Source organism: Phacochoerus africanus, chromosome 7 (genome assembly GCF_016906955.1).
Source record: "Phacochoerus africanus isolate WHEZ1 chromosome 7, ROS_Pafr_v1, whole genome shotgun sequence".
NCBI classification, from domain to species: Eukaryota; Metazoa; Chordata; class Mammalia; order Artiodactyla; family Suidae; genus Phacochoerus; species Phacochoerus africanus.
In genome coordinates, this window is record NC_062550.1 from 2,797,595 (window position 1) to 2,824,912 (window position 27,318).

At 57.1% G+C, this 27,318-nt stretch overlaps 1 protein-coding gene across 3 annotated transcripts in view; it reads right to left on the bottom strand.

Moving 5' to 3' along the window:
- Positions 1-26,916, bottom strand: part of TBC1D22A (TBC1 domain family member 22A) — a 255,450-nt gene extending 228,534 nt beyond the window's left edge. For all 3 annotated transcript variants that reach the window (XM_047785951.1, XM_047785952.1, XM_047785950.1), the window contains exons 1-3: positions 26,694-26,916; positions 2,140-2,196; positions 998-1,338 (exon numbers count right to left, since the gene is read on the bottom strand). In XM_047785951.1, coding sequence (XP_047641907.1) covers positions 998-1,338; positions 2,140-2,196; positions 26,694-26,755 — 460 coding nt within the window. In that variant the 5' untranslated portion in view covers positions 26,756-26,916. The remainder of the gene's footprint in view (positions 1-997; positions 1,339-2,139; positions 2,197-26,693) is intronic.
- Between the last annotated feature and the right edge of the window lie 402 nt (positions 26,917-27,318).

Below are 27,318 nucleotides of genomic sequence, written 5' to 3' on the forward strand. Positions count from 1 at the left end.
AGTTCCTAGGAAGTGGTTGGGAACCTAGACCTAAGGCTGAAACCTAACTCCACATCTGCCAGCGGGTAAGCTCGCGCTGTGGCAATGACCTCGTCTGCCCAGCTGTAAACAACGGGCGAGCACCCAACCCCCGGAAGACCGTGGGGAGAGGCGAGCAGGTGTGTGGCTGCAGTGCTGGCCCCTGCCCCAGAGTCCCTGCACTCACCCACCACCTCCATGACACTGCTGCCCTCCCCATGGCCACCCTGATGGCCAATTTAGGGTCGGGGCCCATGCCCACCTGGCTCTTGGGACCACGTCCCACCTCAGCTCTGACCCGTGCACCTTCCCCGGCCCAACACTCATGCCCCTCACTGACCGCATGTGGCCGGTGTCCACCCCCCACACCAGAATGGAGGCTCCGCAGAGCAAGGACTTCCCCCAGCTTGTCCCCCGGGGTAGCCCAAGCCCGAGAACAGTCCCTGAGCCACCACAGATGCCCATCTCGTGACCACACTGTTTCTATCTCAGACCCTCCAACACGAAACAAGCCAAAGTAAAGAAGTCAGGGCCAGGCACACGGACACGAGACGCAGCCATGAGCTCACGCTTGCACAGTCCATAATCTGAACCTGGCAGTTCCGAAGAGCAGTCACCCATCCCCTACAGACCCTGAGCCCCCGTGTGCCCTGGAAGGAATCACTGGAAGTGGCCAAGGAGGTCCAGGCCCCAAGCACGTGGCTGGCCCGGCCCCTCGACTGGAAACGTCCCCTGGAGCAGCCAGGGGTCCTGGGGAGGGCGGGGTCCCCCTAGCAGCCCACGAGTTCCCGCCCTGTCACCCCAGCTGAGGAGCCATGCTCCGCCGGGGGGACAAGAGGAAGTGCAGCTGCTTGTGCTCCCGAAAAGGCCCGCAGCTGCTGGCCCGCAAGAGCCTCCGAGGGCCCGGCGGCTGCACGAGAGGACGGGACCCCCAGCCCAGGGAGAGGCCCCTGGCCCGCCCGCAGCCCTCCCCGCCCACCTGGGGGACTGGACGCGTGGCTCTCGCTGACAGACTTCACCAGCCGGAGGTCACTGCTCAGGACCACAGGAGGCTCCGGCGACGGCTCTGGCATCTGCTTGGGCTCCGCAGCCTCCCGCGGCCGGTGGCGGCCCTGCCGCTGGCTGTGGTTGCGCAGGACGCGGTGGGCCGTCTCCATGACAACGGCGGAGTTCAGGCTCTCCGCCGCCATGGCCAGGAGCTCGTCGTCATCCTCGCCGGCATCCCAGGCGTCGCTAGTGTTGCTCTCAAACTCCTGGAAGGTGCTGACTCGCTTGGCCTTCACCGGCGTGGTGGGCACCTTGGGCGCGGCCTTGAGCAAGCTGCAACGCAAAGGGCAGGCCTCTGCACGGGCGCCTCGGAGGCTGGAGCGGCGCCCCGAGACGTCAGAGAGGAGCCCGACAGATGCCCAAGCGAGCCAAGAGCAAGGTGACAAGGCAAACACCAGCGGGAATGAGCACGCCGCCGCCCTCAACTGTCCTCCAGCCAAGGTTTGTCAAAGGAAGAAAGAAAAGCAAACATGATCCGGAGGCACCCAGAGCGGGACTCGGCAAAGCTCACAGGACAGCGGCCTGCGTCTCAGGAGGACAAGCCCTCACGACAGTCGCAACGCCCCGCCCACAGACCAACAGACGAGGACACAGCGCCGCAGAGCGACCCCGCCTCCTGGCAGGGGCGCCCGCAAACCCGCTCACCTCCGCACACCTCCCAGGGCAGCAGTCGGGGTGGGGGCGGGGGACACTGTTCACAGGACACGGGCCTGTGGCAGGGGGATCTGGACACGGTGGTTTCAGGGATGCCCCCTAACGCCGGCCCCACCACGTGTCTGGAACTCGCCCCACCCGAGCGGACCCCCCAGGCCACCCCTTCCCACACACGCCTCCGGGGGAGAAGCCCAGGTCCAGGCCAGGAGGAGAGGAAGGCACGGAGCAAGGGCAGCAAATGCCCCCTGGGAGCAGGTCCCGGAGCGCCTCACATGCAGCAACAGCTTGATCTGTTTGTGGACTCAAAAGCCACTCTCCTCCCCTCAGGAATTCCAGGGAGCTGGGGTGGGGGTGGGGGCTCGCCACAGCCCCCGAACCCGGGCTGGACAACAGCCTTGCGAGAACTGAGGTGTCACTTACGTGCCATGTAACAGAGGATCGAACGGGGGGTGCTGGGCGCCATACACATGCTGGATGCTATTCAGAAAGAAAGGGACAAGTTAGCTTTTCCTCAGCTCCCAGGAGCCCCCCACTGAGCCAGGAAGACCGGCCCTCCAAACCCATGCCTGGGGAGCAACCCCAGCCCCTGGGGGTCCTGCAGGCTGGTGTGGAAGGGATGAACGAGCCCGCAGGCCACAGACGAGCAGGGCACTCAGCCTCCCTGCAAATGGGCCTCCGGGAGGGGCCCACAGCCCAACAACAGTGTCCCCGCAGAGCCTCAGGCACCGACCAGGGACAAGGCTGGGGAGCTGCTCGGCCTCCGCAAGGCGACAGGAGCCTCTGCTCTCGGACAAAAAGACTGATCGTGAAATGTCCACCTGGAAATTTACCTATGGCACCATCCTGTCTACAGACGGAATCCAGAATTATAAAGAGACAATCAATACAATTTTTTCAGGGACCTCCGGTCCTGGCTCAGTGATAACGACCCCAACTAGTGTCCATGAGGACTTGAGCTCAATCCCTGGCCTCGCTCGGTGGGTTAAGGATCCCACGTTGCTGTGGCTGTGCCGTAGCCCAGTAGCTGCAGCTCCTATTCAGCCCCCAGCTTGGGAACTTCCATGTGCCGTGGGTATATATATGTATAATTTTTTCAAAAATACTCAACAGTTTCATTATGAACGTCATCAGAGCAGATCTGGAAAAGAGATGGACACAGAATAAGCCGCATGGCACACATCCCCGTTGGTGGCTGAGCCACCCCCCCCACCCCCTCCTCTGCCCTGACTCCCAGCCAGGGATGACTGTGGGCCCAGGCAGCCCGTCAGAAACAAGGCTCCCCCTGGCCAAAGAGAGGAGAAAAGCTCAGCGGGCACAGGCCAGCCCCGGGCTCCCCCTCTCCTTCCTGCCTGGAACACAGACGGGAGGAGAGAAGTTCCGCAGCCAGCCTGCTGCCTGCAAAATGAGCGCGAGCAATAAAGCCTCCGTGACGGTGACGGGGCCGGGGCGTGGGTCTGAGAGTGGCCAGCCCAGCCTGGGACACCTCCCTCGGGCCTCCACAGCATGAACTGAACAAGCCCTCGTCTGTCTAAGCCACAGGCAGGCAGAGTGCTCGCTGATGTGGTCCCCGTGGCACAGACGGCCGCTGTCACACTCTGACACAGAGCCCTGCAGGGTGAGTGCCTCAAAGAGCAAGCCAGACACCGAGGTGTTCGGGCACAGACCAAGGTCATCGGAGCTTTACAACAGACTGAGCTCCCACCCTGCCTCCTTGGTCACAGAACACGACTCCTTCCCCATGCTGCTCTTCTTCGATGCACTCACATCCGTCTTCTCACTTTAAGTTATTTGATACATGTCAAAAACATATGCAGCGTGTGTACACGTAAAACATCATGAGGAGTTCCACTGTGGCTCAGTAGGTTAAGAACCCAACTAGTATCCATGAAGACGTGATTTCGACCCCGGGCCTCGCTCTGTGGGTTAAAGATCCGGCGTTGCCACAAACCGCAGCTTAGGCTGCAGATGCGGCTCAGATCTGCTGTGGCTGTGACTGTGGCTGTGGCTGTGATGTAGGTCTCAGGTACAGCTCTGATTTGACCCCTAGCCTGCGAACTTCCATACGCTGCAAGTGCAGCCCTAAAAAGGAAAAAAAAAAAAAAAACATAATGAGGGCACGTGGGATTTCCTCATACATTTCTCTGCAACACCTATAAATCTATAATCATTTCCAAGTTTTCAAAGATTTTAAAAACCATAATAATATTGGAGTTCCTTGGTGGTGCAACAGATTGAGGATCCAGCACTATCACTGCTGTGGTCCGGGTTCAATCCCTGGCCTGGGAACTTCTGCATGCCATGGGCACAGCCAGAAAAAGTCACAACAATCCAGTGAGTACTGGTGAACTCATCACTGCCCGTGCCACCTCCCGACAACCTCACCTCTAATCCCACACTGTCCCAACACATGCTTACACCGTAACGTGTTTAACCAACGCTGACTGCCAAACACTGAACTGGTTTCAAATGGTGCGTGGTTATAAAAGTAACAATAAGCTCCTCTGGGGACAGTGCGTTCACACAAACGTGACAACTTTTTTTTTTTGTCTTTTTGTCTTTTTTGTTGTTGTTGTTGCTATTTCTTGGGCCGATCCCGCGGCACATGGAGGTTCCCAGGCTAGGGGTCGAATCGGAGCTGTAGCCACCGGCCTACGCCAGAGCCACAGCAACGCGGGATCCGAGCCACATCTGCAACCTACACCACAGCTCACGGCAACGCCGGACCGTTAACCCACTGAGCAAGGGCAGGGACCGAACCCGCAACCTCATGGTTCCTAGTCGGATTCGTTAACCACTGCGCCACGACGGGAACTCCAAACGTGACGACTTCTTGAGGATAAAGTCCTAGATGTAGAACGCCTGGGACACTAAGAATGCACACGCCAAGGCTGTTGGTATCGACACTGATCCTTGAATGACACGGGGGCTGGGGCGCTGACCCTCCGCATGGTGCAAATCCGCGTGTAACTTACCCCCGGCCCTCTGCGCACACGGTCCTGCAGGCTATACTTGTGCCCAAGGGGCTCAGCCCTGGGGGATGCGGCAGGGCTCTAGTACTTACCGCTGAAAAGCACGCGCACATAGGTGGACCCACCAAGTTCCAACCCGTGTTATTCAAGGGCCAACATACGGGCCACAAATCATTGCTGTGTGATGGGAAAGGGGGTCCCCGAGCTGCCCGCGCCCCTTCCCAATTCCTAGGGAGGCTGAACAAGCCTGAAACACACACGCTACCTCAGCTTGTGAACTGGCTGTTCGGACCTTGGGTCTGTGCTTCTAAGAGGGCATTCACCCTTTTCTTAGCGATTTGTATAAACCCCTCTGGAGACAGAGCACGGAGGTGGTGCAGTGGGCAGAACGGTGCCCAGAATGTCACATCCTGGTCCTAGCATGTGTGAACGCGTCACGCCGTGGCAGAGGGCTCTGCAGACGTGAGTGAAGGCACAACCCAGGGAGCGCAGCCTGCGTCACCAGGCAGGTTCAATCTAGCCCACGTCCTTAAGTGGGAAACCTCCCAGCAGCGGCCGGGGGCGTCGTGACCAGGAAAGGGCGGTGGGTCACGAGAGGCAGGGAGGGGGCGGCCCCGAGAAGCTGCAGAGGCAAGGAGACTCCAGAGAGCCCGCCGACACCCTGCTTCCCCCAGTGCATCCGTTTGTGACTCCAGCCTCCAGAGCCGGACGATGAAGATGCGCTGGGCAGAGCCCGCAGGTGTGTGGCCACGCGTCTCGGCAGCAAGAGAAACCGACTGCGGGCGAGTCCTTTCCTGGTCTGTGGGAGGCTCCAAGGTTTATGCGGTGAGGTCATCACGCTCCCACCCTGCGAGCCGAGCGCTGCTTTCACGACTCCACTTGGAAAAGCCCTCCCTCCTGCCTTATCCATTCTGGCGCTGCAGCAAAAATACCACGCGCCCAGCGACTCATCCCAACCAAGTCTCACAGTTACGCGCGCTGGCAAGTCAAGATCAAGGCGCCTGCAGATTTGGTGTCTGATGGGAAGGCCTTTCCCGCTTTGCAGACAGCTGGCTTCTCACTGTGTCCTCACAGTGAACCAACTTGTCAAGAGAATCTCGGCACAGACCCAGGGCACAGGCAGAGGCAGGGCTGTTCTGGTAAAGGGGGGGGGGAGCCAGGGCCCACCCATCCCCCGACTCGTTCTGAGGCCCGCCCTCTCCTGACACCAGACCCAACAAGGACACCCCAAAAGAAGAAAACCACAGACCAATACCTCTTACAAACGGACTCGCAAAACTCCACAAGACGCTAGCAAGCCAAAGCCAACAACATAAAAACAAAAGGATTACAGATCAGGACCAAGTAGGACTTCTCCAAGGAATGCACGGCTGACTTAACAAAACTCCCAGAGTTCCCTCATGGCTCAGTGGGCTAAGAATCCAGCGGTGACACTGCTGTGGCTCTGGGTACAGCTATGGCATGGGTTCTTTCCTCTTCATGCCACGGTGCAGGGGAAAAAAAAACAGAATCCCAATTGAAAAAGGGACAAAAGCTACATAGTGATTTCAACAGTCACAGAAAATACACTTGACAAAATTCACACCTCGAGACTTCAAAACTTACTAAAAGCCTCAGGAAGCAAGTCGACACGGAGCTGGCGTAAGGACCAACCCAGAGACCAGTGGCCAGGAAGTGAGAGCCTGGGCTCCTCCCGCTGCCGGTCACCTGTCCACGGGGCTGAGGCCCATGGCGGGGACGGGAGGGGAGCGCTCTGGGCCTCTGTACGGTCGCCGACCTCACTCACCGGGGCTCCACCCTCAGGACCGCACCCCCCCCCCGGGGGCCCCCACCTCCTGACGCCAGGCCACGCCGGCTGAGGATCTCGACCCGTGAACTTGGGGAGGACACAGATGGCCAGTCCTACTGAGACCGCATAAAAACTCAACCGTGGGCGTGTCTCACGCTTCCACAGTGTCACTCTTTACCCTTGAGATTCCGATCACCTAGAATTCATTTTCTTTTGCTATATTCTGTTTAGGATATAGCGGCATGTGGAAGTTCCCAGGCCAGGGATCGAACCCGAGTCACAGCAGCAACCCGAGCCACTGCACTGACAATGCATCAGGGAAAGGCTGGCCTCAGAACTCAGGACCAGTCGGGAGGTGGGTGGGTTCCAGCTCCCCTCCCCGTTACCAGAGCAGCTCTGCCTCTGCCTGAGCCGTGTGTCTGGGCAAAGATTCTTTTGATTCCTCAACGGAGAAAGAATTGTCTTTCAATAAATGGTGCCGGAACAACCAGATATCCACACGCACAGGGGAAGCCGCACCCTACTCGACCCTAGGGAACAATGACAGCGGCCCCTTGTGACCACATGGGTGGACCCGGAGGGTATTATGCCGAGTGAAATAAGCCAGACAGAGAGAAGCAAACAATGTATGATTTCACTCATGCATGGAATCTAAAAAATAAAATGTATGAATGAGTAGTAACAAAACAGAAACAGACTCAGAGTAATGAGAACAAATCGGTGGCTACCAGAGGAGAGAGGAATGGGTGAGAGGACAGGCGAAGGGGATGAAAAGGCACAACCTACTAGGTAGAAAGCAGGTAACAAGCGGGTAACGTCCAACGCGGGAAATAGAGCCAGCACCTTGTAACAACTTCACATGGAGTATAAGCTACAAAAACAGCAAATCACTGTGCTGCCCATCTGAGACTACATTTGTAAGTCGACTATTCCTCAATTTAAACCATTAAAGTAGGAGTTCCCTCTGTGGCACAATGGGATCGGCGGCATCTTGGAAGCCCTGGGACATGGTTCGACCCCTGGCCCCGCGCAGTGGATTGGTGTTGCCGCAACTGCGGCTTAGGTTGCAACTGCTGCTTGGATCTGATCCCTAGTCCAGGAACTCCATATGCTGCTGGACAGCCAAAAAAGAAAAAAAAAATTTAAATAAGCTTTAAAAAAGAAAACTCAGCTGCTGTATAGCACTGGGAACTATGTCTAGTCACTTACGATGGAGCATAATACTGTGAGGAAAAAGGATCTATACAGGTACGTGTACCTGGGTCACCATGCTGTACCCAGAAAGTTGACAGAACACTGTAAGCCAGCTGTGGTGAAAACAATAAAAATCATTATTGAAAAAAAGTCGTAATAATAAAGAAAGCTTAGAAGTCCTCGCTACGGCACAACGGGATTGGCGGTGTCTTGGGAAGCACCGGGACGCAGGTTCGATGCCCAGACCAACACATGGGAGGATCCGCTGTTGCCACCATGGCACGGATCTGATCCCTGGCCTGGGGACGCCGTATGTTTCGGGGCAGCCAAAAAAGAAAAAAAACAAAAAGTTAGGCTGGCACAACACTGTAAATCGACTATACTCTAACAAAAAAATACATTAAGAAAAGAAAGAAGAGAGAAGGTAGGAGCTCGTGCTGTGGTGCGGTGGGTGAGTGATGGGCATTGCTACAGCCTGGGAACTCCCACACACCGCCACGCGCACGGCTGAAAAAGATAAAAAGGAAAACAAGTCCACACAAAACCTGTAGGTAGATGTTTACAGCAGTTTTATTCATAACTGCCAAAACTTAGAAGCAACCAAAATGTCTCCCAGGAGGTGAATGGATACATACACTGTGGTCCAGCCAAACGATGGAATAGCATTCAGCACTAAAAAATCAGCCATAGGAGTTCCCGTCGTGGCGCAGTGGTTAACGAATCCGGAACCATGAGGTTGCGGGTTCGATCCCTGCCCTTGCTCAGTGGGTTAACGATCCGGCGTTGCTGTGAGCTGTGGTGTAGGTCACAGACGCGGCTCGGATCCCACGTTGCTGTGGCTCTGGCGTAGGCCGGTGGCTACAGCTCCGATTCAACCCCTGGCCTAGGAACCTCCATGTGCCGAGGGAGCAGCCCAAGAAATAGCAACAACAACAACAAAAAAGACGAAAGACAAAAAAAAAAAATCAGCCATCACGTCATGAAAAGACATGAAGAGAGTTTCCGCTGCGGTGCAGTGGCAAGGAACCCAATTAGTATCCATGAGGATTCGGGTTCCATCTCTGGCCTCACTCAGTGGGTTAAGGATCCGGCGTTGCCGTGAGCTGTGGTGTAGGTTGGACATGTGGCTTGGATCCCACATTGCTGTGGCTGTGGTGTAGGCTGGCAGCTGCAGCTATGATTTGACCCCTAGCCTGGGACCTTCCATATGCCACAGATGCAGCCCTAAAAATCAAAAATAATAATAATAGTAATAATAAAAAGACATGGAAGAACCATAAATGCATGTTTTTAAGTGAGAGAAGCCAATCTGAAAAGACTGCATACAGAGTGATTCCAACTCCATGACACTCCGGAAAAGACACAACTATGGAGACAGGAAAAGATCAGTGGCTGGAGGGGCTGGGGGAGGAGGAGGTGACCAGACAGAACACAGAGCAGGTGTTCAGAGCAGTGAAACTACCCCATGTGACACCACCCTAGCGGACCCGCACCATCAGGCACTTGTCCAAACCCAGAGAAGGCACACCACCAGAGTGAACACGAAGTCGTCCACTGCGGACCCTGGGCGACAATGACCTGTCACGGCAGGTGCATCAGGTGTAGCTACTGCACCATCTAGTGGGAGGCGGTGATCACGGGGGAAGCTGTGCACCTTGGGGGAGGGGTGCTGGGAAGTCTCTGCACAGTCCCTTCAACCTGGCTGTGAACCCAGAGCTGCTCTTTAAAAACAGCAAAAAAAAAAGGTGCAACCTCAGAGTTCCCGTTACGGTTCAGCAGTTAAAGAATCCGACTAGTATCCACGAGGATGTGGGTTCAATCCCTGGCCTCGCTCAGTCAGTTAAGGATCCGGCGTTGCCATGAGCTGTGGTGTAGGTCACAGACACAGCTCAAATCCTGAGTTGCTGTGACTGTGGTGTAGGCCAGTGGCTACAGCTCTGGCTGGACCCCTAGCCTGGGAACCTCCAAATGCCACAAGTGCGGCCCTAAAAAGACAAAAAAAAAAAAAAAAGTTGCAACATAGCCTCTCACCAGATACAAAAAGTTAACAAAATCAAAGACCTAGGAGTTCCCGTCGTGGCTCAGTGGTTAACGAATCCGACTAGGAACCATGAGGTTGCAGGTTCGATCCCTGGCCTTGCTCAGTGGGTTAAGGATCCGGCGTTGCCATGAACTGTGGTGTTGCTTGCAGACGCGGCTCGGATCCCACATTGCTGCAGCTCTGGCGTAGGCCAGCAACTACAGGTCCGATCCGACCCCTAGCCTGGGAATCTCCATATGCCATGGGAGTGGCCCAAAAAATGGCAAAAAGACAACAACAACAAAACAAAATCAAAGACCTAACTGTAAGAGCTAAAACTATAACACTCTTAGCAGAAAACGCAACTGTAAATCTTTGAGAACTTGGGTCAGGCAATGTTTTCTTACACCACCACCAAAATCAACAATGAGCGATAAACTGGACATCATCAAAGTTAAAACCTTTTGTGCATCATCAATGGAGCTCCTTTGTGGTGCAGAGGATTAGGGATCCAGCATTGTCACTGGAGCGGCTCGGGTTCAATCCCTGGTCCAGGAACTTCCACGTGCCACAGATGCAGCCCAAAAGAAAAAAAAAAAAAGGAAAAAAACAAATAGGAAAGCCACAGGAGAAATGTTTTACACATCACATATCTGATAAGGGATTCCATCTAGAATATATAAAGAATTCTAAAACTCGATCATAAAAAGACAAACTAATTTTTAAATGGACGAGATTTGAAGAGACATTCTCCGAAGACACAAAATGGTCAAAAAAAAACCCACAGGAAAAGCTGTCCCGCTCATCATCCCTGAGGAAATCAAAGCCGCCACGAGACACCTCTCCACACACACGAGTCAGGGGCCTAAAAGCAAAAACAAAGGACGACACAAGGGCTGAGAACACAGAGAAACCGGAGCCCTCTCCCCCCGCTGGTGGGACTGAGAGCAGTGCGGCTGCTTTGAAAACCAGCTTGACTGCTCCCCAACAAGCAAGCAGAGGGCGCACGCGCCCCAGGCGTCCTTCCCCAGGGTGCGCCCCAGAGAAAGGAAAGCACCCGGCAAAACCCGCACAGAACCGTTCCGGGCAGCGTTATATGCGAGACAGCCCCGGAGTGGAAACAACTCACATGTCCGACCCAGAGGGACAGGGACACACGCCGCGGTGCACCCATAAAACGAGGTATCATCCAGCTATAAAGGGAGGCGCTGGTATACGCTATAACCCGGAGGAAGCTTGAGAACACTGTGCTAAGTCCAGGAAGCCAGGACCCGCCCCAAAACACACATATGATAAGATTCCATTTGCATGAAATGTCTATGACAGGCAAATCTGCAGAAACAGAAAGAAGACGAGTGGCCGCCTGGGGTGGAGACTGGGAAGCTGGGTGACAGCTAAAGAGTAATGGCTGACAGTGGTGATGGCTGAACAGCACCTGGAACAGGACACAACACCACTCAATTTTACACTTTAAATGCGGGAATGGTGGTGTACATGAATTATGTTATGTGTGCATCTCAGGAAAGATGAAACGTTTTGAAAAGGTGACGCAGCTTCCACCAGGTTTTCTTGGAGGCCAGCCACCAGGCTGTGAGGAAGCTCATGCCAGCCAGGTCAGGAGCCCTCATGTAAGCATCACAACTAACAGCCCTGGAGGGGGCCCAGCCAACAGCCTGCAGGAGCTGCTGGACATGTGACTCAGCCTCTGGCTTTAGCCTCAGGCTTCAGGACTTCCCAGGGAAGCCTTGAGATGTCTCTTTTTTTTTTTTTTCCCCAGCCAAAAGAAGTATCAGCCTGCCTAGGTTAGTACCACCCATCTGTCATGGCCCATTCCTTTCCTGAAATCTCACGGATGTTCCCTAACTTTGGTAGAAAGTTTCCAGTTTTGGGGGGGTTTTTTTGTTTTTTTGTTTGTTTTTTGCCATGTCTTGGGCCGCTCTCTCGGCATGTGGAGATTCCCAGGCTAGGGGTTGGATCGGAGCTGTAGCCACCGGCCTACATCAGAGCCACAGTAATGCCGGATCCTTAACCCACTGAGCAAGGCCAGGGACCGAACCCGCAACCTCATGGTTCCTAGTCGGATTCGTTAACCACTTCGCCACGACGGGAACTCCCAAAGTTTCCAGTTTTAAGAAGCAGGGAGTTTCCATTATGGTGCAGCAGAAACGAATCCAACAGGTATCAATGAGGATTCGGGTGCCATCCCTGGCCCCGCTCAGTGGGTTAAGGATCCGGCGTTGCCGTGAGCTGTGAATGAGGCTCAGATCCCGAGGTGCTGTGGCTGTGGTGTAGGCCAATATATATAGCTCTGATTCAACCCCTAGCCTGGGAACCTCCATATAAAAAGGAAAAAAAAAAAGGAAAGAAAGACAAGAAAAAGAGAATCAAAAGGCCATATAATGGAAAAAAATAAAAATCACTAAAAAAAAAAAAAAAGAATCAAAGGGCCTGGGTTCAGTCCCAATACTTACAAGCAATAAAAGTGCCAACCAAGAATTACTTGTTCTGGGTTTTATTTTTACTTCTCATCCCAGAAGTGGGAATAAGAATACGTATGAGACAAGATAACCAAGACGTTCCTGGTGGCCTAGCAGTATTGTCACTGCTGTGGGAACACCTGGCCTGGGAAGTTGTGCATGCTGCAGGCAGGGCCAAAAATAGATGGGGTTAATCTTCCAGGGTGACCCCCACCCACCCCACGCAGCCGAAGAAAGAAAAAGAAAACGACACTGCAGGACCGCGAAGGGATCTAGAGACAGTGTTTACCAACACTCTCCCTCCTCACCTGCATACCCGCATTCGCCCCTTCTGCTCCCAGGTGTTTCTACAAAACCCGCAGGCAGCCGGGTCTGCAGCCCACCATCTGCATGTCGTCGGCACTATTCTCGTGCACGACAGAACTTTCCCTCCCAGTGCAGCAGGAAACTCATTAATTCTTCATGGGCAAACCACTTGTGTTTATTGAGCAGAAAATGTTCCAACCAAGTTCAAGCTCGGCCTGAAAGGAACCTCATTTTATCTCATTAAAATTACATTTTTATTTGGTCTTGCATAGCGAAAAAGAAAAACAGGCTTCTCCTGAAGCCACTTGTAAAGAACAAGCGGCAACTAACATACCTACCTACCTCATGTCAGATAAGACAGTCTTTCTTTAAAAACTATATTCACCAATAAACTTTCCCACTAATTTTCCTGCTTGAAAACACTACAGTCATTCACTGAACCCGACTCACTCCTGAGGAAAAGCAGAGCCCCACGACACAGTCTGCTTCCAGCTCTGCACCCTGGAGACGCCCTTGCACGAGCGCACAGGGAGACGGCCCGGCACCTGCCTAGGTCTCCAAAGGGAAAAGAGGTGAGGGAGGATCCAGATGCCCACTGCCACTGAATACTGAGTGAACACAGAGAACACAGGCTTAGACTGACCACCACCCACGAGAGGCAGGAGGAGGCTGCAGCCACAGGCCCCCCGGGGGGTGGGGGGGAAGCTCAGGAACACCTCGGGGACGGCGCAACACGCCCAGTAGGACATCACTTCTCAAAGGTGTTTCAAACGCAAAGTGATAGATACCACGTGTCATTTTCGGACACACACACCAGGGTACAAGGACGCAGCCACATGCTGTGAGGAAGCCCACAGCAGCCACGTGGAGGCAAAAATAAATAAGTAAGTAAGTAAATAGATCCGAGTGCGTGCCCGGCCAGGAGAACACAGAATTCATTACTGTGAAGGACGGGGGGGGGGGGGGGGGGGGAGGGCGCTGGTGCAGGAAAGGACACCACCGAAGCGACTGCCACTGCGGGGTGCTTCGCGGCCCCGCACGCATCCGTCCGCCCTGTGAAGGTCTAAACTGCGTTCTAGATGTTTCAACAGACGGCTCTTGGAGGGACATGCCTGCAGACACAGCCACCAGAGCGCCAGCCCCCCGGAGGGCCGGAGGGTCAGGGACGCAGCGCGGCGGCGCGCGCGCTCGGTGGAGGCACAGTTCTTTAAGTCAAGTCCCCACGCACCCACGCTCCCCACACCCTACACCCAAGTCTTTCCAAAAGAAAGCGCGACGTCACCAGCCGCCAGGGCAACCAAGTCAGAATCACAATTAGATGCCACTTCCCAGCCAGGAGCTCGGCAACAATGCACAGCTCGTGTGTGCTGGCGAGATGCTGAGAAACGGAAACCCTCACGCCCTGCGGACCGGAGTGAAAGCGGGCGCAGCGGCTGAGCACACAGCCGGGCGGGTCTTCGCAGGGTCCATCGCTCCCCACAGACCCTGCGGTTCCGCTCCCAGGTACAGACCCAAGGGAGACGGGACCACGTCGGCGCAAAAGCTAGTGCGGTATTGCCCACGGCAGCCACAACGCGGGAAGTCCAAACGCCATCAACTGACGAACGGACACGTCAGCGGGGCCCGTCCGTGAGACAGAGCATGAACGATCAGGGCCCGGAAAGGGATGGCCCAGCGGGGGCCCCGAGCAGGCAAAAGAGCCCGTCACAAAGGACCCCACGCCACACAGTCTGTGCCGTGAAACATCCAGAAGAGGCAAATCTGCGGAATCCAAGGTACCTTCGTGGTTGCCCGGGCCTGGGGAGGAACGCACGGGGAGCCGCTACTGGTGCGTACTGGCTTCCTCGGGTGGCGACGAAACCTTCTAGAGCGACTGTGCTGAGGGTCGTGCCACGGGGTGAATACACTCCCAACACTGACTCGCGCGCGTTAAATGGTGCTGTGCGTGCTGCGGGGGGGGGCTCAGGGTGCAAAGGCGCTCACTCATCCCGCACCAAGCGCCCAGGCGACCAACGTCCCTCACCAAGCCGTTAACAGGTCCAAGTCCACGAGCCCCGCCCCGAAGAACCAGAGTCTGCACTGCCGCCGCCACAGAGCAAAACACTTCCATGTGTGTGGCATGAAAGTGACGGAAATTTTACCACCCCCCAAACTAAGAACATTAAACTTAAAAAGGACTAATTTGTTACCAGCGGGCAACAGCGGGGACCACAAGCAGTGTCCTCTGGGTCCGATCTGTATAAATCCCGGTGACCACACGGCCGGGCCGCCAGGACGGGCCCTCAGAGGCAAGGAGGAATGAGTGAGAACAAGAGCCTCGGGTTCCCAGCCTGTCATGCAACCGAGGCCCCTGCCGGGGAGGGCTGGCTGCAGGCCAAGGACAGCACAGGCCAGGGCAGGGCAGGACGGAACGGAGGACCCCACACAGGACCCCACTCCGACATGCCTCCCCGTGGGTACCCCGAGTTCTCATGAACGTGCCCTCTTCTGCACGAGGCACAGAAAGCCACCCTAGAATGCCCCCACTCGTAAGGGGAACAAAGCCAGCAGACAGGGCCATGGTTAAGACCAGAAGCTTCGGGGGCAGCGGGGGCACTCCTAGGGGCGGGGCCCCAGAGGAGAACAGGCTGGAGACGCTGGCAGACGCAGGACTGCCCCAGGAAGGAGCTGGGTCCCTGGGACCGACGCCTGCTCGGCAGGATTCTGTCCAGGCTGCCTTGACCCCGGGGGTCAGGGACGTTTTTCAAAGCTCAGACTCAGACTGTCCGAAGGCTGCTTGTGGCTTCGCGGCGCTGAGGCGTGGTCCCGGAGAGCATCACGCATCAGTGACACCTCAGCTGGTCACAGACGCCCTGGATGTCCCTCCACCGTCACTCACACACACAGGGTGTGCCTGCCCGAGGCCCAACGCCGGGGCTACAGACACATGCCAGGGAGCTGGTGACAGCCGGCCCCAGGGTTGCCCTCAGGGTTGCCCTCAGGGTTGCCCTCGCCAAGGTGGACAGGCGCAGGGTCCAGGGAAGCCCTGAGGCAGGAGAAGGGAGGCGATGCGGGCAGAGGAAACAGGGCCACGTGGAGCAGGCAGGAGTGAGGGAGCCCAAGGCCCCGGGCTTCCGGTTCGGACCAGGGGACTCTCTCCTGTGCATCCCGGCCAACTTCCTTCTGCTCTGAACTTGGGCCCCGGTGCCAAGGCCCCAGCTTTGAACAAAACTGCGGGGACAACATCCCAATAGCCTTTTTTTTTTTAATCAGATGTTAGAGAGCAGTGGGTGAAAACAGTAACGGGCAGAGAGTGAGAGGAAACAAAGGTACAGGGAATAAATCCAAGCTGCAGTGTCCTAAGCATCATAAAATAAATGAAAAATTATACGACCACATTTACGATGAAAGGCCTCCCTGCACTTGAGACAGAGGAAGCAAACAGGCAAATCACGGCGTCAACTCGGTTTATAGCTCGTCAACCTCCCTCTCCGAGCACAGTCATTACTCAATGTCTCCTTCGGGCTCAATAGTAGTTTTCTGAAATATGAACTAAATTAGTGACTGATTTACCACTGCACTCATTCCAACACACAGTGATGCTCCCCAGATTTATAAAATGTGTTCAGAAGGGCTAAGTTTTCCAAGGAAATTAACTCTAGGGGACCTCAGAGGAAAATGGATGAAACGCTGTTATTACAACAGTAGACAACTCCACCATCCCTCCCTCCGCCCACGCACGACCTGAAACTCCCCTCTGCCCACAGAGGCGGCTGTGGACACGTGTGGCCCCACAGGACCCAGACCTGAGGGGCTCCAGACTGCCCCACCATCCGCACCCAGCCTACACCACCCCGCAGGGATCTCGCCCTGTCCCAGAAGCTCTCAGTTATCTACCCTCCCCCCCGCAGGCCACCAGCTCCCTGCAAAAGAGAGTGAATTTCATCTCCTGTCACACTCCCTGCAGCCCCAGGAGCCGGCAGAGATGGGCAATTACTGAGCCAGTCAGCAAGCTGCTTCAAGGATGCTCTCCAAGCAGGTCTTAGAAATAAGGATGGGAGTGTCCTCTGTGGCGCAGTGGGTTAAGGATCCGACTGCAGCGGCTTGCCTTGCTGCAGAGGCACAGGTTCGATCCCCAGCCCAGCACAATGGGTTAAAGGATCCAGGTTGCCACAGCTGCAGCTCAGATTCAGCTCCTGGCCCGGGAATCTCCATATGCTGCGAGTGTGGCCAGTGAAAGAAAAAGGGGGGGGGGGATGTTTATCATAAACTTTTTCCCTTACGTGACCTCAGAGAGACCAGGGGTGGTTCCCAGAGGCGGGGCAGGGAGCAAAATGGGGGAAGGGTGGAAAGGTACAGACTCGGGTTGGGCGGGTTAGGCCACAAACAGGTCCGGGGAGGCACAGGACCACGGGCGGCATTCGTGAAAGTTGCTGGGGGGGGAATCTTCCACGTTGCCATCACAACAAAGCTGGTAACGGCTGGTGGCGGATGTCAACCAGCCGTACTGCGATCATTCTGTGAGCGCAACAGCAGACCGAACCAACGCCGTACATCTGAGACGCCTCCGATGCTGCACGCCGACGACATCTCGATAAAAAAGCACAACGGGGATAAGGGGACAGTCCTTTGGGGCGCACACAGAGAGACCCGTCTCCTTCCCTCTCCCCGCTCCTGACGGGATCCCCCACCTCTCCTGCCCATGCGCCTGCAGGGCCCCCTCTGCACTCTCCCTGGTTTCCTGACAGCCCGTCTGGATGCCCTCAGAGCCAGGCCCCCTCGCCCGTCCTCCAAGCCACCTTCTTCCCAGTTTATGGAGCTGGCGCTCTCCTGTCCGGCTCCAGTGAGCACTTCTCAAACAGCTGCCCGCCCTTGGCCCCAGACTCGCCACTGTCACACAAACCAGCTCTGCACCCCCGCCCCCACCCCCCCGCCATGCCTCACACCCCCTGGCAGCACCCTGCCTCTGGACGGGGCACAGAGCAGGAACGACAGGACACCCTCTTCCTGGCTCTCCCTGGGCCAGCAGTGACACCTGAAACCCACCTGCTGTCCCCAGCACCCCTCTCCTCCTGACCCACCATCCCCGCCTTCCGTGACTTAACCTCCAAGAACAAGGATCCCAAAACCCAAGAGCCCCCCCGTGCCTCCTCCCTGAAGCCCCCCACATTCAAGGGGCCTCCCCGTTCACCCAGGGCCTCCCAAACCTCTGCCACGTCTATGCCCACCCCTCCGCCAACCCCACAGGGAGAAGCGTTAACTCCCAGCTGCCCCAGCTCAACGTCTGCCTAGTCTGCGTGCTGCCCTCAGGGGACAACTCAGATGTCCCGAGCTGGGGAGGGGGACCCATGGGGGAGGGACCCACCCCGGCACAGCGCTGGTGGTAGGGGGGACTCCCCTGTCCCTCCAGGGCACAGAGGCAGGGAGCACACAGGATTCACTCCTGGGCCCCCAGGGCCCGTGGGCACACAGAAGGCACCCCCCATACGTGGGGATACATTCAGTGCCACCTTGGTTACTATGCAAATACCAGAGTGACTGAGCATTTAAGTTTGAAAGAGTTAAGTTCCAGCAGAGAGAGCAGGTGCCCTGTAAGCCCATGTACCTCTAAGAGCCTCAGAAGAGCCCGGGCCGCCACCAGCCCTGCCCGGTCAGGGCGACTTACAGTCATGTGCTTGTTAAGACATAAAATGCTATCTGGGCTCCAGTGGCTGATTTCAGGAAATTAGCCCGAGATAGAGACTGGTTCTCAAGGACTCAAAACGGGGTGCAGGAGACGTCAGCCCCCGTCTGACCGAGACGAACCTGCAGCTCTAGCCATGCACCCCAGGCCGGTGGCAGTCCAGCAAGGCGATCCCAGCCCAGGACACGGGCAGCAGCCCTGAATATGGTGGGGCCAGGACGGCTCGCTGCCCCCTCTCTTCCCCTTAAATTCTCAGAGAAGCAAGGCCAGACCCCTTCTGCCTCCCACACAACCAGCTGGCCTCGGGTGACAAGAAGCAGGTATGTTGCTCCAGAGGCTGCCTCCTGCCCCAGGGGACCCCGCCCCTTTGCTAGCCCTGTCCCCTGCCTGCCTCTCTAGGCACATGCCCATGCTGAGGGCTCTAGGCTGAGCATCAGTCTCGCCGCATGTGGCCTCCGAGCCAGCACGAGGTCTGCTATTTCCAAGGCTCACAGAAACCTCCAGCAACAGAAGGTTCATTTCCAACCCTGCAGCCAGTGTGCGCGGATGCGAGGAGATCGGCAGCAAGCACACCTGAGAAAGGGGTCTCACCCACGTTCAAAGCCAGCTGCTCGGGGGTGAGGGCTGCCCCAGGGCCTGCAGCGGGCTCCCTGCCCAGCGGAGTTAGCGGCACCCGCAGAAGCTACAGCCAGAACGCCCCTGGTCCCGGTCAGAGGACCCGCCACCGCACTAAGCAACCGAGCTGTGTGCGCCTTGTCACCTTCAGCACCCCAGCTGGGGTTTCCATGGTAACCTCAAAAAAGAGGAAAGAGCCCCAGACGAGGAGCCAAGGACCGGGACACTCAGAACGAAAGTCCCCTGGAACAAGGGGCCCAGAAATGGGAAGCATCCAGCCGCCCATTCCCTCTGGGCCCCGCCCTCTGCTCTCCTCTGCAGAGCGGACGGAGGGCACGTCTGCGTGACCCTAGAAGACAGTGCCCTCTTGTCCAGAGAGCCCGGGCAGAGAGGCCACTTCCTGGCCCCAGCCAGGCCCGGCCAGGCCCAGCCGCCGGCGCAGCCGTGCTCCACCAGATCTGCAAGGGACCGAACAGCTGCCCTGTGTCGGGAGGCCAGCAGGAGGGCAGGGCTCGGCGAGAGGTCACTGGTGTGAGGGGCACTCCAAGGCCAGGCCACCTCCCCCCACCATCACCCCCTCGGCTTCACCTCCCTCTGGACACAGAACCAGCTCCCACCCGGGGATGCAATTGGCAGCCGCTCTCCCTGGACCACGCGGGACAAAGGGCCTGGCAGTCCGTCGTGTCTGCGCTCCCAGGGCTGAGCGCAGTGCCAGCCCCTGCATTCGGCCCAGGCCCTCAGAGGCAGGGGGCCTGCAGGGCCAGTCCTGGCACTGCACGGATAAGGCCAGGGGTGGCTAGAAGACAGGGCCAGCTGGAGGGGGTGAGGGCAGATATCACTCCCTGGCCCCAGGTCACCCCTTCCCAGCTGCACGCAGGCCAGGCTAGGCCCTTCCAGAAGGAACAGGAAAAGAGACACGTGGGCTCCCGGCTCATTCTTTTCGTTCCACCACGACCTCTGACCTCGCCTTTGGGATACTTAGAGGAGTGAGAAACTTCCTCCAGCTCTCCTCTTTAAAAATGTTTAAAAACAAAGAACAAATCCAGAGTTCTCTTGTGGCACAGTAGGTTATGGATCCAGCGTTGTCATTGCAGCAGCCAGAGTCACTGCTTTGGCACAGGTTCCATCCCTGGCCTGGGAATTTCCACATGCCCTGCGGGTGTAGCCAAAAAAAAAAAAAAAAAAAAACAACCAAAAAAAAAAAATCAAGAATTTATTTTTTTTTAATTTTTTTCTTTGCGGGGCCACACCCATGGTATATGGAAGTTCCTGGCCAGGAACTGAATTGGAGCTGCAGCCTCCAGCCTATACCACAGCCACAGCAACGCCAGATCCAAGCTGCATCTGTGACCTACACCAGAGCTCACAGCCACGCCAGATCCTTAACCCACTGAGCAAGTCCGGGGATCAAACCCCCACCCTCACAGAGATTCTATCGGGTTCTTAACCTGCCGAGCCATAATGGGAACTCCAAGGATTTACTTTTTAAAAATCACTGTTGTCCTCATCTAAAATTAACCCGAAAGGGTCTACATTAGACGACCACATAAGAGGGAAAAAGATGGTTTCACTCTTATTTTTTCAAAGTGTTTCCAGACGAACTAAAAGGCATTTAATAACATGAAACGTGACCTGCGTGCCGAGCAAACCTCACCCACGATGCCCCCATGGTGCTCATCAGAGCAAGACCAACCCGCTCCCACGAAAGACAGAGTCGCTGGCAGAGCAGAGTCCGGGGCGCCTGGCAACACGGGAAAGCAGGAATAAATGGACACTCAATCCAAACAGCCGCTTCAAATGCTCAAGCAGGGAAACAACCGGGTTTACAAACACTAGGGGAGCAAGACCGGGTGGGGCAGCAGCTCAGAACTCCTGAGGCTCCCGGACCCAAGAGGACAGGGGACACAGGAAGAGCCCCCCCAGCCCGGCCCCAGGCCCTCAGGACTAAACGCACCTTGCAGAGCTCACAGTGAGGGCCCAGGCCGCCCGTGAAGACTGACTAGCGCCTGCCACATTCAGGGGCGGACCCTCCCCATCCGACACCCCCGCACGCGTCCCTGGCCTCCAGGGTTTGCGTGGCTGCGGCAACACGGGACCACAAGCTTCATGCCATAAACACACACCGCAGGACCTAAAATCCCTGCGGGTCAGAAGGCCGGCACAGGTCTCCCCAGGCTACAGGTGAGGGGCCGGCCCACTGCATTCATTCTGGAGGCGATTCTGGGGAAAACCCACTTCCTGCTCGTCGGGTTGTTGGCAGAATTCAGTTTCTAGTGGTTGGAGGACTGAGGCCCAGCCTTCCAGCTGGCCATAAGCAGAGGCTGTCCCAGCTCCCAGAGGCCTCCCCACACCCTGACCTGGGGCCCTGCCTCCATCTTCCAAGCCAGCAACCGCAGACCCGATGGGGTCCCCTGTGTGCAATCGCTGACACTCTGGGAGCTGCTGTGATTACACGGGGCCCACCACGTGACCCAGTGCAGCCTCTCATTCTCGAGGACAGCTGACGAGCAAGCTCCATTCCACGTGCAACCCGAATCCCCCTCCGTCGTGTAGCAGGACGCCTCAGCTGCTGTGGGACGGGGACGCAGACATGGGGTAGGGACATGACCTGCCTACCACCCCTCACCCCTCAGGCCAGAACCCCAGCGGGCTCCTCGACCCCCAACACCCCGCCATCAGTGACCCCTGAACCCACACGCCCTGGTCCCCAGCTCCCCCCTCCCCTCACCCTTCTTCAGGGAGCACAGGGCTCTCTCACGGCTCTGGGGACGAAGACCCCAAATCCTCCCCGGGGCCTGGAAACCCCACTCACCCCCTCCTCGCCTCCCCCTTGGGTCTCCCAGCAGAGCGTCTCCCCAGCCAAGTGCTCTGGCCCCGAGCCGCACCTCCATGTGGCCAGCGGGCCCCTGGTCCTCGGAGGGTCTGGGCCATTCTACGGGGCAGTGCCCCGCTGCTCTGGCCAGGCTGGCTCTGCACCCTGTGTTCACCACCTCCCTCAGCAGAGGACCCCGAGGGACCAGGACATCCAAGGTGCTCCTGACATTTTCTGAGTGAGTTATGCCCCGACACGCCTCTCTGGCAGCTGACACCGACGGTGGCCTGTGCGGATGACAGCTTGGCTGACGGTCTCATTTGCTCCGGGCCTCCTCGCAGCTCTGACAGCCGTAAGCTGCGAGCTGTGTGCTCCAGCTCTGCCCCAAGCACCCCCGGCCTCGCCTTCTTCAATCCAGGCCTTCGGTGCCACCAGCCCCCTTGCAAACGTCACCCTCACAGGCCCCAGCTGTCGGCTCGCCGGCCGTCAGCAGAGCGCACCGCCAGGCCGAGCCGCGATGCGGCAGCGAGCACCGGCCGGCGGGGAACGGCGCCTGGGCTCTCACCCGCGGTGCACGATCCACCTGGGCGTTTCGGGTCCAGAGTGGCAAGCATGCCAAGTGCCCCTGCGGAAAGCGACAGCCCCGTGGGAGCCAAGCGGGAAGAGGCCCCAGGCAGCAGGAGGCTGCGCCTTTCTGAGGCTCACCGCCCGCTTCCTGAGTCCCGTCAAGCCACCGCCAGCCCTCAGCTGGGGGTTCCCAAAGCCTCACGGCTGGTCGCCCAGCTTCAGCCCTCTCGGCCCCCATCGACCGAGCAGACGGCAGCCACAGCGATCCTGGGAAGCCACGGGCAGGCCGTGCCGCGCCTCCGCCCTGATCATCCAAAGGCTCCTGCTTCTCCCAGGAAAAGACGGAAAGTCCAGGTCTTTACAGGGAGCACGAGGCCCACGCCCGCCCCTCTCGGGCCTCGCTCCCTGCCTTTCCTCTCCGTGACAGCCCTGCCAGCCCCGCTGCTTCTCCTCGAACGCACCAGCACCGCCCCGGACCAGGGCTTTGGCAGGTGCTCGTCCCTCTGCCTGGACCGCTCCCCCCGCCGGCCAGGGCGCCTGTTCCCTCACCCGCTGACGTCGTGCTCAAAGGCCACCAGCTCTGTGAGGGCTCACCGGGCCACCTCACCCCCGCGAGACCCTCCCCATGACTCCTGTCCCCGAAATACCCATCCGGCTTCCCTGCTTTGTTCTGATGGCAGTCCCCGCCTTCTGACAGCCACCCCACGTTTAATTTGGTTATCCTCCGCCCTCCCACGCCGCTGTCGGCTCCCTGAGAGCACAGGGTGTCTCTGTTCCGTTCACTGATGCACCTCCAGCACCCGGGACAGTTACCGCCATATACCGTGGGTTAAACAAATATTTGCTGAGTGATCAAACCCTCAAAACCAGTCCCAGAGACCCCCCTCATTCTCATCAAAGAGCACAGGGTTACGCCAGCAAATATCCTCCTGCAGGACCCAGCCGCTTCGGCCAAGGCAGCTCCCCCGGGTCACCAGCACAGAAACTGATCACCACAGGGGCAGCGTGCCTGGCGATGGTCAGAGAGAGATCAACAGAAAACCACGGCTAAAACCCAGACCCCCCCCACCCCCCCACCCCCGCCGCCCTGGTCAGACGTGGTTCCCCCGTATCACACGCCCCGTCTCCTCCAGAAAGGAAGTTTCTAAGAAAGCATCGGTCGAATGCACAGCCTGAGGTCCAGAACGTGCACAGAACACCTTCTAGCAAGACGACCTCCTGCACAGTGTGAGACCTGGGCCAGAGCATGGTGCTCTCCGGGTTAATCCAGAAAGCAGCTTGGATCAACCGCCACTTACTGAGTCTGCAGTAACCACACCCCTCAACACACAGAGCTCACTGTCCGGCCACGAACACAAGCACATTCCAACCACACTGGGCGTGATGCCTAAAAGGCTACCTTCGCCCAGACTGCATGAAAGCAGGCAAGGCTTTATGAGCAGGTGCCCTGGGGGTGAGAAAAGCCAGGCAAAGGGGAGAGGAGGCAGGAACACTCCCATCAGCCTCGAGAGCACGAACCTGACAGAGGCCTCGCGCGGACAGCAAGGAACCTCCACGTCCACCAGCCCAAAGCACGGAGGGCGGGAGACAGGGCTAAAGCCCTGAGCGGGCTCGGGTTATAAACAGCCTCAGACACCACACAAAAACACACCTGCTGCTCAGCACGGCACTCTGGGAAAACAACCAAGGGGCTTTCAACCAAGCCGACCTTAGTGCGTGCGGCCCGGAAGGCAGAGCATGTGTTTTGCAAACTCTAAACTCCAGGGAGACAGAGCACTCTCAGATCACCAAGAACGGGGCCGGCATGTAGTCAACGCTGGACGAGCATCCGCCACTACTGCATCCACTACTGCCGTACAGAATTACTCACTGTTAAAGGATTGTGCTGCACACACGAGCCCTTAACAGCTCGAGATTCGGGGGTGGGTGTCTTCTTCTTCCTTTGAGTTCTCTGGGTTGAAGCCCACACTCAAAAACAGTTAGTTCCCTGGTGGCTCAGCGGGTTGTCACTGATGGGTGCGGATTCAGTCCCTGGGCCGGGAACTTCCACGGATCACAGGGGTGGCCAACAAAAAAAAAGTTACAGCAATCCCAGGTGCCCCCTGAAAGAGCTGGCACAGCGAGGATTTCTGTCAGTGCTGTGCTTGGGTAGGTGAAGACCAGGTATGCGGCCGGGGGTCACCACAAGAAGGCCATATCCACTGACAGTGACCGGGCACACCCCTGCCGTCCTCCCATCGCCAGAAACAACAGCACTGCTGGAGGCGGGGCCAGGGGAAGCCAGGGGCACCCTGCAGCTGTGCGGGCCTCTCCAGAGGAGCCAACCTCTCCTCCTTGCCCTGCCCTTGGCAGTGACCGCCTCCAGAGGTTCTCAAGATGCCGCTCCAACTCTGGAACTACAACAGGAGCTGCCCTCACGGCTGCCTGAGGCGCAGCATAACAAAACCAAAGGTGATGTTCCCATCGTGGCTAAGCGATAACAGACCCAACTAGGATCCGTGAGGACTCAGGTTCAATCCCCGGCCTCACTCAGTGGGTTAAGGATCTGGCGTTGCCGTGAGCTGTGGTGTGGGTTGCAGACGAGGCTCAGATCCCATGTTGCTGTGGCTCTGGTGTAGGCCAGCAGCTGTAGCTCTGATTCGACTCCTAGCCTGGGAACCTCCATATGCCACAGGTGTGGCCCTAAAAGCAAAAAAAAATTAAAAAATAAAAAATAAAACCAAAAGAAAAAGGAAGTCTGTTTTGGTAATGCAGGATCGCACAGAAGAAAGCCAAGGACAGTATTAATTTCCTGTGGCTATTATGACGCAGTACCACAAACTTAGCAGCTTACGACAACAGAAATGTATCCTGTCTCAGGGCTGGAGGCTGGAAGTCCAAAGTCACAGTGAGGGCAGGGCCATGCTCCCTGTGCTGCCTTGAGGAAAGAATCCTGCCTCGAAGCCACTTCTGCGGGTTGCCAGGAATCCCCGGCACTCCTCGGTTTGTCAACGCACAGCTCCAATCTGTCTCCGCCTCCGCGTGCCATCCTCCCAGTCTCTGCACAAATGTCCCTCGTCTCATAAGGACACCAGTCGGTGGACCAGGGCTCCCTCTATCCAACTGCCTCCCTTCTCACTTTAACTTGATTCTATCTGCAAAACCTTTTTTCCACATAAGGTCACATTCACAGCTTCCGGAAACCTGAAAGTTATGGGGGGGAACCCAATACAAGGACAAATATCCAAGAGACACAGCCATCGATGCAAACATTTATTCACCATTATAACTACACACAGGACCTCAATTCTCCTATCTCGGTTAGCGGTTAGGAATTAGAGTTTATTTAGACTGAGGAGGACCCAAAATCTCAAGACCTGAAAGTAACACGGAAAAGCTCTACTTTCACACGGCTCCTTCTCCCTGGAGTCTACGGTCTGGACCATGTGTTGCCGTAACTACCAGGATCTCTAGTTCTCTGCCATTCCAGGATTTTCACACCATCCTGGACCCTAACATTGGTTTTGATGAAACCCCTTAACTGTTCTCCTCAATCAAACATAATGCTATAGAGTAAAATAGGGTCTCTGGCCAACTTTAGTGACCCCCCCCCCAATTCTTCTGGCCAATTACTCCCACTAACTCCCAGACCACTCTGAAAAGTAAACATTTCTCACCGGACACAGTGAATTCTAAAATCTCCAATTCGATCACTCCAACAAGTGCTTATTATGCAACAGTTAGGAATACACTCGTGCTTACGAATGACTCTACCTGGAATTAAGACCACAATGCTTAATTTCAGTATCTCAGACTTTGGTTTGCAAAGAGAACAGTGTTTGGAAACCACGACGTTTGTTTATCTCTGGTCTGTTTTCACCAGCCGCTGGTTTTATCCTAGGTATTTTCCACCTAGTATCTCCATGCTTCCCAGGGCCCTGGCTGGGCTGGGTGACACATCAATCAGAGGAGAACTTTGGAGCTGTACAGCTTCCAGGGTGCACCCCGGTCACTGCAGGCACTTAATTAAAAAAAAAAAAAATTAACTTGCTTCCTGCTGCTGACTCAAGACAGGAGTTGATTTTGAGGCCAGAAAGTGGGAACGTGGAAATTCACAGGGAGCCTCAAGCGCTCTCCTTGGCCCAAGGCAAAAGCGGCCCCCCCAGGAGAGCCGAGATGGCCAATCAAGTGGGTCCAAACCACGCCCCCTGCAGAAACCGAGCTCGTGGCAGGCGCAGCCAGCCTAGGCCACTTTCCTCACTCCACCAAACTCCTCGCGGCTCCAGCCCAGTCAGCTCCTTTCGGCTTCCCCAGGGAGCCGAGGAGTTTCGCAGAGCAGCTCCTGCCACTCTCGGGACAAAGCTGCCGGCAGCTCCTTCTCCCTTCTGGCCTCGCCGCTACAGGCAGCCACTGCCACCTCCCAGACCCCACGCTCCGATCCCCAGGTCCCCCCACTCCCCGAGCAGTCCTCTCAGAGCCCAGATCACCCCTCCCCAGACCCCGACTCCGCCCGCAGCCCAGTGGGCAGGAGAGCCCACCTGACCTCTGACCCCTAACCCAGACCCAGCTCCCCGTCACACCCACCTGCCCGGGACCTTGCTGTTGCTGCGCTTCCAAAACTGCTTCCTGGTCCCGTCGCTAGCCATGGCCCCTCTTCATCCCTCAGGCTCGCGGCCCCGACACCCCGAGTGTAGCCAGCCTGCACCGGCGGCCCCTTCCTGAAGCCCCGCTAGTCCCTCAGCCGTCCCGGGATTCCCGAGCTTAGAGCCAAGAGACGCTTCCGCCTCCCTCCGGAAGTTGTGCCTCCGCGAGCCCGGAAGTCCCGCCTCCGTCTCAGGCGCGCGTGACGCAAGTGCGGGCGCCTGACGTCACTATAGGGCGCCGCGGTGGAAGCGCAGCGGGTTGGGTAGTTGCTCCGCGGGCGGGTCTATTATTGAGTCCGGTGTCCCGCCCGCGGGCGAGTTTGTTATTGAGCCCGGCGTCCCGCCCGCGGTACTTCTTGTCCAGACCGCTGAGCTACGATTCTGAAGGCAGGGCGACGCGGAGACCGAAAGCACCCAGATGCGGCGGTAATCGAGGCAGCGACGTGAGAGCCGTGACGGAGTGGCCTGGGCGAGTGAGGGGCAGGGAGGGTGGGGTCGGGCCAAGGACGGTGGGGTTGGGGGGGTGCAACCGCACAGCTCGGAAGGTACTCAGCCAAAACACCCTG